The 12,906-nt window shown below is 40.1% G+C and overlaps 1 protein-coding gene across 1 annotated transcript; it reads right to left on the reverse strand.

The window, feature by feature from the left end:
• Positions 1-373: 373 nt before the first annotated feature.
• Positions 374-4,750, reverse strand: LOC145066712 (uncharacterized). The gene is made up of 3 exons (XM_079013989.1): positions 3,069-4,750; positions 1,626-2,975; positions 374-1,061 (listed from the first exon to the last, which is right to left on the reverse strand). Exons 1-3 carry the CDS (start codon positions 4,748-4,750, stop codon positions 374-376), a joined length of 3,720 nt encoding a protein of 1,239 aa, XP_078870115.1.
• Between the last annotated feature and the right edge of the window lie 8,156 nt (positions 4,751-12,906).

The raw sequence follows: 12,906 nt of genomic DNA on the forward strand, positions 1-12,906 counted from the left end.
ATACATACATCTCATACCTATTTATTTTGTTATATTTTTGTCATATAATAATGAAGTCCCCTTATTATTACATATAACATTTGTAAGGACTTAGATATTTTTATAAATATAACTCTTTCACTACATAAACATAATTGTATGTATCTTATTGATTTTATTAGCATATAACTAGTCGCATTCCAATAATAAGTCGCATTCCAATAATAATATATATTAAACGATTCTTATTATTATAAATATATACTTATTTTTATAAGAACATCGTACATTAAGTCCTCCATCACAATTAGTTATGGTCGTTATACGGTGAAACTCGACCTAATTTTTACGATTGTTACATTCTCCCCCCGTTAAAAGAATTTCGTCCTGAAATTCAATTGATAGGTGTATTATTGTCGAACAATTGGGGGTATTTCTTCTGCATTTGGTCCTCTCGTTCCCACGTGAACTCTGGTCCCCTTTTTGAATTCCAACGCACTTTCACAATAGGAATGCGACTTTGTCTCAGTTTCTTGATTTCACGGTCCATAATCTCAACTGGTTCTTCAATAAAGTGTAGATCAGTTTTTAACTCGATTTTGTCGAGAGGGATGACAAGAGTGTCATCGGGCAGACACTTTTTCAAATTTGAGACATGGAAAACATTGTGTACTTTTTCCAATTCTTGAGGTAATTGGAGGCGATAAGCAACAGGCCCAATTCTTTCAAGAATTTCGAAGGGTCCAATGTACCGTGGGTTTAGTTTTCCCCTCTTTCCGAATCTAATCATCCCTTTCCAGGGTGATACTTTTAGCATAACTCTATCGCCCACCTGGAATTCCAAGGGTTTACGTCTTACGTCCGCATAATTTTTCTGATGACTACGTGCGCCTTTCAATCGCTCTTTGATTTGCATGATTTTCTCAGTCGTCTCGTGGATTATTTCGGGTCCGGTCCATAGAGTATCTCTATAATGCCTCCTGGATAGTTGTGTATCTCCAACTTCTTCCCAACATAGCGGTGAACGGCATTTTCTTCTGTATAGCGCCTTAAATGGTGCAACTTTTATGCTGCAGTGGTAGCTGTTGTTGTACGAAAACTCAATTAAGGGTAAATGAATATCCCACGAGTTTCCGAAATCTAATACACAAGATCGGAGCATATCCTCTAAGGTTTGGATGGTTCGTTCACTCTAGCCATCTGTTTGTGGGTGATAAGCCGTGCTCATGTCCAAACGTGTTCCTAAGGACTTTTGGAGGGACTGCCAAAATTGTGAGGTAAATCTACTGTCTCTGTCAGAAATGATAGAGATTGGCACCCCATGAAGTTTGACGATTTCCTTAAGGTAGGTTCGGGTCAGTTTTTCCATCTTGTCTATCTCTTTGATTGGTAGGAAGTGAGCGGACTTGGTCAACCTATCCATCTTGTCTATCTCTTTGATTAGTAGGAAGTGAGCGGACTTGGTCAACCTATCCACTACCACCCAAATGGTGTCATAACCACTCGGCGTTCGGGGTAGCTTAGTGATAAAGTCCATAGTGATCATTTCCCATTTCCATTCTGGAATCTCTGGTTGTTGAAGTAATCTTGAGGGCTTTTGATGCTCGGCTTTAACTTTTGAGTAAGTCAAGCACTTGCTTACATACGTAGCAATTTCTGCTTTCATGTTCGGCCACCAGTACAACCTCTTTAGGTCTTGGTACATCTTGTCGGATCCGGGATGGACAAAATATCTCGTTTTGTGAGCTTCGTCAATGACTAGACTCCTAATTTCTCCGAATTTGGGCGTCCAGATTCGGTTCATGAAATATCGTGTCCCATCATCCCTAAGCTCAAATTGCTTTTCCATTCCTTGCAGGGCTTCTTCCGCAATGTTTTCTTCTTTTACAGCTTCGAGTTGGGCTTCCTGTATTTGTGTACTTAGATTAGAATGAATGGTCATGTTTAGTGCATGCACACGTCTTGGCTTCACATGCTCTTTCCGACTCAGAGCGTCTACCACTACATTAGCCTTGCTAGGGTGATAACGAATTTCACAGTCGTAATCATTTAGCAGTTCGAACCACCTTCGTTGTCTCATGTTGAGTTCTTTTTGGTCGAAGATATGCTGGAGACTCTTGTGATCTGTAAAGATTGTGCATTTAGTACCATACAAGTAATGCCTCCAAATCTTTAGTGCAAAAACTACCGCTCCAAGCTCAAGATCATGAGTAGTGTAGTTGACCTCGTGCACTTTTAGTTGTCGCGAAGCATAAGTAATCACCTTTCCACTCTGCATTAATACACAACCCAGCCCTTGACGAGATGCGTCACAGTAAACGACAAAGTCTTTTGTCCCATCAGCGAGTGATAGGATTGGTGCCCTACACAACATGTGTTTTAATTTTTGGAATGCAGCTTCCTGCTTATCTTCCCAGTTGAATTTCACATCTTTCTGTGTTAGTGCAGTGAGAGGCTTGGCCATTTTGGAGAAATTTTCGATAAACGTTCGATAGTAACCAGCGAGTCCTAAAAATTGGCGCACTTCTGTCGGTGTTCTCGGTGCCTCCCAATTCTTGATTGCTTTAATTTTTGCGGGATCCACTTGTATCCCTCTATTGCTAACAACATGCCCTAGGAAATGCACTTCTCTTATCCAAAATTCACATTTGGAAAATTTTGCATATAATTTTTCCTTTCTCAACAGTTCCAATATCAATCGTAGATGTTGGTTGTGTTCCTCCTTTGTTTGTGAGTATATCAAGATGTCGTCAATGAATACTATCACAAACTTATCCAGGTAAGGTTTACAAACACGATTCATTAGATCCATGAATACTGTTGGGGCATTCGTTAGGCCGAAAGGCATGACAAGAAACTCGTAATGACCATACCGAGTTCTGAATGCGGTCTTTGGTATGTCGGTTTCCAATACCCTGAGTTGGTGGTAACCGGACCTTAGGTCAATCTTGGAATAGTAGCTAGACCCTTGCAGTTGATCGAACAAATCATCGATTCTAGGGAGTGGGTATCGATTATTTATCGTTAACTTATTTAGTTCTCTGTAATCAATACACATCCGAAATGATCCATCCTTCTTCTTGACAAACAGGACCAGGGCTCCCCAAGGAGAGAAACTTGGTCGTATGAAACCCTTGTCCAAAAGTTCTTGTAACTGGCTTGCAAGCTCTTGCATCTCGGAAGGAGCCAATCTATAGGGTGACTTAGCTACTGGTGCGGCGCCTGGGGTTAGGTCGATTCTAAACTCAACTTGTCGGTTCGGGGGTAATCCAGGTAGATCCTCGGGAAAGACGTCAGGAAAATCACATACCTGAGATATGTCTCTCAATTCCTTTGTTCCATTCTTCTTATCCACTATGTGAGCCATAAAGGCATAACATTGCTTATGTAGATATATATGCGTCTTCGTGCAAGAAATGAGCTTAAGGTTTTTCCCCGACTTATCCCCATAAATGGTTAGGATCTCTCCGCTTGGTAGGGTTAATCGTACGGCCTTCTCATAACACAAAATCTCAGCGTGGTGAGGAGAAAGCCAATCCATTCCTATGATAATGTCAAAACTACCTATGGGAATAGTCAAGAGATCTATGTGGAAAGTGTGGTTGTTTAGAGTTAACAAGTAATCTCTTAGGATTTCGGTTGTGCTTTCTATCTGGCCATTTGCTACTTCATATGCTGTTTCTAATTTGTTAGACTCGTGATTTAAAAGTTGTTGAAAAGATGGAGTTATAAAACTTTTATCGGCACTAGAGTCAAAAAGTATTGTAGCATACAGGTTATTAACAAGGAACGTACCAGTGACCACTGACGGATCCAGAATGGTGTCCTTGTTTCCTATCACAAAAGCTCTCCCACGGGCGTTCCCATCTTTATTCTTCCCTTTTGGGCAGTTTCTTGAGATATGGCCTTTCTCCCTACAGTTGTAACATGTCCTTTCTTCCCCATTGCTGTCCCTGGTATCGAAATTTCGATTTCCTCCTGTATTCATAACTTTCTTACAATAATTTTTAGTATGTCCCTTCTTGTTGCACTGGGTGCAATGGTAACACTCTCTAGTATGGTTTTTTTTATAGCAGACGTTACACTTTGGGTAATTGTTTGTGTAGTTCCTTTGCGGTGCAGGTTTTGTTGCTACGACTGGAGTTATCGCATAGACCTTCTTAGTTTCTTGCTTCTTTGGTGGGTTTGATTTTCCTCCAAGAAATTTCATTTTCTTGTTTGATTCAGACTTGGGGTTTTCACCTCTAGCCTCCATGTTTCCCTGACTAACCTCATTGTTGGTCAGTCGTTTAGCCATATTCTTGGCGCTTTCAAAGGTTGTAGGTCTCGAAGACATGACCATACCCTTGATATTAGGAGACAGACCCCAAATATAATGTTCCACCTTCACATGCTCAGGGGTTACTAGAGTTGGACACAGCAAGGAGAGGTCGTTAAATCTGGTTGTGTAGGCTTTAATTTCTGAACCTTTCATCTTAAGGTTCCACAGCTCGTTTTCTAGATTTTGAACTTCGTCTATGGGACAATACTCTCCTATCAGCATGGTTTTCAGTTCACTCCAGGTCAAAGAGTTGGCAGGGATAATGCCTAGTGACTTAACTTGGTCGTTCCACCAAGTTAGTGTCGCATCCATGAAAGTACAGGCAGCAAAGCGCACCTTGCTATCTTCAGCACAGTAACTGATCTGAAATACATACTCTATCCTTTCAAACCACCGGGTAAGACCGATAACACCTTCGTTTCCATAGAAGTACTTGGGCTTGCAGTTCATAAAGTCCTTATAGGTGAAAACCCTTCGAGTCTCGGTAGGATTAATGTTTGAACTACTTCCACACCTAGCCTCGAGTTCTCCAATTTCAATGATGGGGTTTGTAACACCCAAGATTTTGAAAGCCAAGAAAGTAAAGGAAACCCTAAATTTAAGAGAGACTCGACGAGTCGGAGCGGGATCCGGGTCGAGGAGTAAGTGACCAACTCGACGAGTCGGCCAAGTGGACTCGGCGAGTCTGGTCTGTGCGAGGAAAACCCTAAATCCGGGGCTTGGAGCCTATTTAAACGCCTTAACCTCCTTCCTAGGGTCCCTTTACTGCCTCTTGCACCCAGAGCATGGAACCTTAAACCGTATTGTTGCCCATTAAAGCTCCCAAGCCATATTGAGTGAAGTGAAGGAAGAAGAAGAAGGGGAAATCGTTGAGGCTTCAAGAAGTGGTCTTGGATCTGAAGACTTGGGGAGCATTTCTGAGTATCTGAAGGTAATAAGTTGTTTCTCTCTTTTAGATCTTCTATGGTTGTGAGATTTGGGGCTTTTAAGCCATGGTTTGCCACCCAAGTGAGCTAGAAGCCGGATCTGGAGTTGCTACTTCAGATCCAAGTGTGTTATGAGATGGGGAAGCATAAATTATCAGCCCTTGAGTCGATTTTGGATCCTTCTTGGCCTTAAACCCTAGTTTATGGTGGATTGTGCCTAGATCTCCTTCTCTACACGTAAAGTTTGCAACTTTACGTGGGGGATAGGCTTGGGAAGGGTAGATCTACAGTTTGGAGTTCATGCATGACTCGGAAGTCCTCTGCATGTAAGTGGATCTTATTGGACTCGGCGAGTCCTTCGAGTGGACTCGGCGGGTAGCTTGAAGATGAGGAGGAACTCGACGAGTGGGATGAACAGCTCGTCGAGTCGGATGAAGATAGGCATGAACTCGGCGAGTTGGATGAACAACTCGGCGAGTTGGATGAAGATTACCGTGTGCTCGACGAGTCTGTTCTTAGACTCGGCGAGTCAGGTCGCGTGGTCCCAAACCCTTCGAGTTGAGTCTCGAGTCAGCGAGTCGAGCCAGGACTCAGTGAGTTGGACAGGACAGGAATCGGGAATCAGTAGACTCGGCGAGTCAGGGGCTGACTCGGCGAGTAGAGTCGCGAGTGGAAGGACTCTAGACTTATGAACTCGGCGAGTCAGTAGGGTGACTCGACGAGTAGGGTTGACCTGGAAGGTTGACTTTGACCAGGACGTTGACTTTGACCAGAGTTGACTTGGTTGACCTTTGAAGGTCAGTTAGACTAAGTGTTATGTTGATATTGGTAGCTCGGGGAGCTAGCGGAGCAGCAATTCGGAGTCAGTGGTCAGGTAGCGGTCAAAGGGGTTAGCAGCAGCAGTTCAGCAGTATCAGGTGAGTTTCCCTTTGTATGAATGGGTCTACGGCCACAATGCTGGCCCATGTAGTTATGAGTAGAAGACCCGGGGGTTAGCCCTAGGCACAGTATGCTAGTATGATATTTGGACGAGGTCCAATGATAGAGGGCGGATGCCCAAGGAGCGGTTTATGTGATAGTTTATACTTGTTTTCTGTGTGATACTTGTATGTGCCTAGTAGGGGGGTGAGTGTGGGCGAGGTCCCGTATCTCACCAATAGCAGAGTGTGGATGGTGTTCCACATCTCAGTAGCAGCAGAGCAGGGGCGAGGCCCAAATCAGGAAAGGAGTGAGGGTGGGCTGGGCCCGTATCTCACTATCAGTAGGAGTATGGATGAGGTTCCATGACTCATCAGTAGCAGGACACGGGCGGGGCCCAGAGATAGGCGAGGCCTTAGAGCAAGAGTTGTTAGTATATGTTTAGTTTATGTAATGTTATGTGATATGTTTATGTGCTATTATATGTTAGGGGCGAGGCCCTGTGACAGGCGAGGCCTAAGTAAAACAGATCTGTATCCGAGCGGGGCTCGAAGCCAGGCGGGGCCTGGAGCGGCGGGGCCGTTGTAGCGGGTGAGGCCCGAAGTAGAGGGCGAGGCCTAGGATAGCGGGCGTGGCCCAGTATGTGCAGTATGTGATTTTGCATGGTATGTGGTAAGGTGGGGAACTCACTAAGCTTCGTGCTTACGGTTTTCAGTTTTGTTTTCAGGTACTTCCGGTAGCGGAGGGAGGAGCTCGGGGTGATCGCATGGCACACACCATAGATTAGTCAGCCTGGGAATGTTTACTCTGATAATAAACCTGTGTTTTGAAAACTTATACTCAGATTATGTTTTGGAATGATGTCTTGTTTAATGTAATGTTCTATTAAAAAGAAATTTTTGGCCTTGAATTTCGGGATGTTACAGGGTTTCTTGCATTTGCGCTTCCCGTGTTTGTCATAGCGATCGCAAGTCGGTCTGCAATTATTCGTTCCAGCTCTGCTGTTGTTTGTGGGAGTCCCATCTTAGGGGTTGGTGCAGCAACAGTCGGCATATCCACAATCAGAATTTCCGTTGGCCGAGAGTTGGGTCGGCCCCTCCTAGGTCGAGATGTTGTGGGTGGAACTGTCGTTTCCAATCTTTCGGGTTGGGATCGATTTCTTAGTCGCTCACTCCTCTTTCTTGGCGTCATGATTTTGATATATTAGTCATTTTAATTGTAAGTGTTTAATAAACCATGTTTTTAATAATTTATAATGTTTTGCAAGTATTTCCGAATGAATTTTAATCAACTAACACAACAATCATCCCGTAACAACGCATAATAATAATAATAATAATAATATATGCTTCATATATTTCACATAGTCATTTCCAAGTTTTACATTCGCTTGCATTACCATAAAACTACTACACAGTTTTAATTATTCACGAGTATGTTTTTTTTACCCTTTTTTTTAATAGATCAACTAATTCACTTAGTTTCAATAGTGCGTAGAATCTTACCAAAATAAAACGTAGGCGCGCAACTAGGTTTAGTTGTGGTACGACCTATGTACTAGAGAACCTAATTGATTATTTGACTTTTAAACTCTTGTTAACTTAACTTATTCAAAATTTTTAATTTATTTATAACTTATAGATGTCGCTTGTATGATTACATTTCCTTAGGTTTTTGATTTTATTTTATCACGCGTAGTTTATATGAACAAGTATTTGATCATAGGATCATCGACCTAAGGGGGAAACCTACGCGTACTAATTATTAGACTTATAGGAATAAGTCTATTAGTGGTATGATATAGGTTTTAGGAATACTTAAACCTATTAGAGTAAGCCCGTAGACTATAGTTGTTCTCTTTTAAGGAAAGTACTAATTCTCTATAGTCGTTAGCTCTGATACCAATCTGTCACACCCGACCAATGGCAGAAATGCCGGGGTTGCGACTTAAACATTTGGATCATAGTCAACAACATATAATGATATAATAATAGAAGTTATTCGACATTACATTCATCCGAAGTATGAATATGACAAAACACACTGTTTAGTAGTCCAAAAGCGTTATACGCATATTTCAATTTCTTACAACATAAAAGAGACAAAAGGCTACTATAGAGCCAACAATTTATTTTCAACGTCAAACCCATCATCCTCACACGTGGTGAGAGTTCTTCTGGCCACCTTGAACACCTAGAAACATATACATTTTGAAAATACGTCAACAATAATGTTGGTGAGCTTTATAGGTTTTCTTTTGACGCCGATGATTTTTATAATTCAAAATAATGTTTCCAAAGACCGCTAAAATTATAAAGCATATTTTTCTATTCAGCCACTTTTTAAACAATAAATATTAGTTATTTTCATGACGATTTTTATTCTCTAGATCTTGTCCGTTACGAAAAATTATGTCGTAAGGAGAACTATATAACGTCCTAACACTCGACACTCTCGGTCCCAAATTGGGAGAATTGACTCAATCTAGATCTATACATATTTGAGTAAAAAAAATCTTCAATATATTAATTTGCCCATAACCGATACTATTCGTCGCTCCACCACAAATCGCATAAGCGCAATAAACAAGCCACACAGGCACAATACAAATAAATATTGAGGAATCGAGATCATTACTAACGTTTAAAACCAGTCATATAGTAACGAAGAAAGAAACACTTGACGCCTGTTGCCTCATCAAACGAAGTTGTAGCTAGCAACCACAGATGGAAAATAACCATTCGTATAAATCTTTCCATAAGAATTAGATCTACACCAAAGTTCTTTATTATAAATCTATGCCGTGTACATAAACCTACAGTATATGATTCCTCCTGGATTAACGGTTATAGAGCTAGGTGTCGATTCCAAGATCGGATCCTTACAAGGAAAAAACACACCATCAACAAACTCTCTCCTCCACCCCTTTCGATACATTCCTCCCACAAGCACACACGGGATACACAATTCGCGAAATACATGACAATAAAAATCCGCCGCATCCAATGATCGCCAACGCGAGTCTTTATTTATGATTTTATTTTTATCTAGTGCATTTAGTTAAATATTAAATTTAACTTAGCTTTCAAATAAAGAGACGGTGTTGACTCAAATAATTTCAATCTACCAACCGATAGGAAAGACGTTCCTTTAGCGTAGTCGAGTACTTCATACGTGTCAGTTTTACGTCGGTTGACCGGTTGTTGCTTTAATCGAATATTTTTGTATTTTTAATATTTACTTAATGTTGAAACGTATTATTTTCGTTTGTAAGTAAACTTTAGTCTTAAAAATACAAACACATGATTTATCAACAAGATTTCGTATTATAACATAATATATAACTACTTGTGGTTTATTCTCATACTCTTGATATCATTTTATAATTCATTTGTATATTTTTATTTTATCATCTCGTTTAAATCTTTACTATCAATAATTGATGAAAAATAAGCTTAATGCCCTAATATACACAAGTCATATGGTTATACCTATCATGACAAGTTAAACATGTTCATTTATCAAAATTTTGACATAAGTTCTTAACGATACTTTTATTTGTCCCGACAAATAATATAACACTAGATTACTTTTATCTAACTTTTTGTTTACACAAGTGCTTGTAAATATGTCTAACATTTTATAAAATTTTTGTGTATAACCATTACTAACCACCACCTTTTTAACAAACGTCATTTGTAAAAATAGTATCTATAATAAACATTGACTCTAACAATTTTTGCATCTAGTACTAACTGAGCATGCATGTAACATATAAACTTTTTGCCATTTTATTATATCAAAATACTCAAGTATGTGTCTCCCCCCAAATAAGTAAAAATGTAAAAACGGGGCCATAAAGACTCACATTTGGAGCGTGATTTTCGGTTCGGTTTGGTTTGACTTCTCGGAAATCTCTTGTCGTAACTCTTCACCAACTCTTGGAAGAAGGCCCGAAACTATTCCATCCTGCTGAAATGATGATTATGGGACTGTTACTGGGTCGAAAAGGTAAGAAAACATGAAGTGTTTCCACCGTTTTGGTGGTTCTCGACAGCGAAAAGGTGGCAGGGGCTGTTTCGGCAACCTCTTTGCCTCCTAATTTTTTCTGTTTTTGAAGCTGTTTCGCACAAAGGAGAGAGCAGCAGGTAGGGGCGAAAACAGTGAGGTGTTGTTTGTTTTTCTGAAGCCAAAATGTCTGCAGTCTGTGGACCACATCTGCAAGCCTCTGCAGCAGAAGAGGTGGACCAAACGTCTACAGTCTGCAATAAGAAGACTGTTTGTTTTTTAACGTCTGCAGGCTGCTGAAATAAACTGAATTTTAAATAAAATTATTTTACAAACTTAAAATGATTTTTCAACACCAAAATTTTAATAATAATAGTCTTATAACATTGAAAATAAAATTCATGCAACTAAATTAGTCATACAATAAAAAAAATGTTTTACAATAACAATTTCATTTAAAACAATTCAATCTATATTGTGCATCAACTGATCAACAATTTCATCACGTAACTGAGTCATATATTCACGGTCTGCTGCAGTACCATGTGTTGGAATCCCGTCTTCATCATCATCAATGGCCACATTGTTATTTCGAAACGGGACATTGGGTTCATCGTATCGTGCGAAATACTCATCACTCAATCCTTCTTTCCTTATATAATTATGAAGCGCGAAGCATGCCATGGCAATGTTTCTTTGTGTCACAAACGGGAATGGTGCCATCCTCTTCAATATAGGGAAGCGTGCTTTCAAAACACCAAAAGCACGCTCAATGACATTCCGAAGTTTTGCATGTCCATGGTTAAATTTTTCTTTATTGGTCAATGCACGTCTTTGACGAAAATCTCCAAACCAATACCTCACATTACGATAAGGGGCCATAAATCCTCGAGTGTGTGCATACGCGGCATCACAAAGATAATATTTGTCTGAAAAAAATGCAAAACACTAATCAATTTTCAAATTAAAATGAAAATATTAAAAAAAAAACAAAAAATTACCTGGTGGTGGAAACGGGAATGATGCTTGTGGATCGGCTACTGCTTCTGATAATATTCTAGAGTCATGCGCTACCCCTTCCCACCCGGTCACAACAAATGTAAAAATAATATTGAAGTCACATTTTGCCAATACGTTTTGGTAGCAATCTCCCTTTCCCCTACTTCTATATAAGTCTTGTTTCTTAGCAGGGACAACAGCATGTATCAAAGTGTCATCAAGTGCACCAACTGCTCCTTTGAAAACCCTTCGTAGCCTCCTATTATGTCCTGGAATGTTTGGATTCGGATTAAAAGATGTTGGTACTATAACATCTTGTGCGAAAAGCATCATTTTTTCCAACACTTCATAAAAAATTTTATGAATTGTTTGCTTCGAGTGTTGAAATCTCCGCTTGATACTCACGTAACGTTGATTATGTCCGATCATCATCAAAAACATAGCCATCTTTTCCTCAACTGATACATGTTTGCTGTCCTTTAATGAGTAATTTGCTCTAAAATGAGCACATAGTCGTACAAAAGATTCACGGGACATGCGTAATACTTCAACACATTGTAAACGATTACGGTGTAATAACTCCAATGTGTATTCGTGTCCCGTCATTTCCGAATCATTATCCCGCAATCGTTTCACACCCCTCTTCCAAAAATAACGGATGTATAGGTACATTAGAATTACGAGAAGTAACTTTTGATCGTGATCCATATGAACCTAAAATCAACAAAGTAGAACTTTAAAAAACATTACATAAACCATATTTCAAGTATCAAATAAACATTCCATTTATCATATTTCAAGCCAAAATAACATTACATAAACCATATTTCAAGTATCAAATAAACATTCCATTAATCATATTTCAAGTACCAACAAGGGCAAAAAGACCTAACAAAATAGTTCCAACAAAGGCAAAAACATTTAACAAAGTAGTTCCAACAAGGGAAAAAAGTCCTAACAAAATAGTTCCAACAAAGGCAAAAACATTTAACAAAGTAGTTCCAACAAGGGCAAAGAGACATAACAAATACTTTCAACACTAGAAAATCATCGAACAATCTTCCCATCCTTCAAAACTCCTAAACTGGTACCCGTCATCTCAAGCCACCCTCGTAATATCTCGGGAACATCGGGCAAATGCATCCACATCTCTCTCATGTTCATGGTTCCTCCAAAAATATGATATGCGACAAAGCGTAAAGGATCTGTAGGGCCTAACTGAAGGACCTCTAACTTCTCTAAACACTGAGGAATTGTATACCCTTTAGTCAAACTTTGTAGAGCTTTCTTCATTTCAAATGCTAAATCGTCAGCAGTAACAGAAGTTCCATCAGGTGAAGAAGCAGACGGTGAGGCACTAGGAGCTACAGGAGTTGAGGGTTTAGCCCTTTTGTTGGGGTTACCGGATGGTGTAGCAGTATATGGTGAACCAGCAGAAGGTGAAGCAGCAGAAGGTGAACCAGCAGAAGGTGAAGCTGCAGAAGGTGAAGCAGTAGAAGGTGGTGGCTCATGATGAGAAGTGTCAACACCATCATCATCCATTGCATCAAAAGGGGTGGCGGTGATCTGAAGTGGTGGAACACGACAGGAGGATGCGCCAGCTACTGATGATGACTGGGTTGAGTAACTCCTAAAATTACCAGTAGCACTATTTCCAACAAAAAGACGTGCACAAAGATCTGGAAAAGGCAGTGGAATTGTTCTCAAAGAAGCAGCTTTCGGATGCCCCTAAACCCAAATGTAACAAGAAATAGT

Source organism: Lactuca serriola, chromosome 8, assembly GCF_051521515.1.
Source record: "Lactuca serriola cultivar US96UC23 chromosome 8, Lser_US96UC23_V15, whole genome shotgun sequence".
Taxonomy (NCBI): Eukaryota; Viridiplantae; Streptophyta; class Magnoliopsida; order Asterales; family Asteraceae; genus Lactuca; species Lactuca serriola.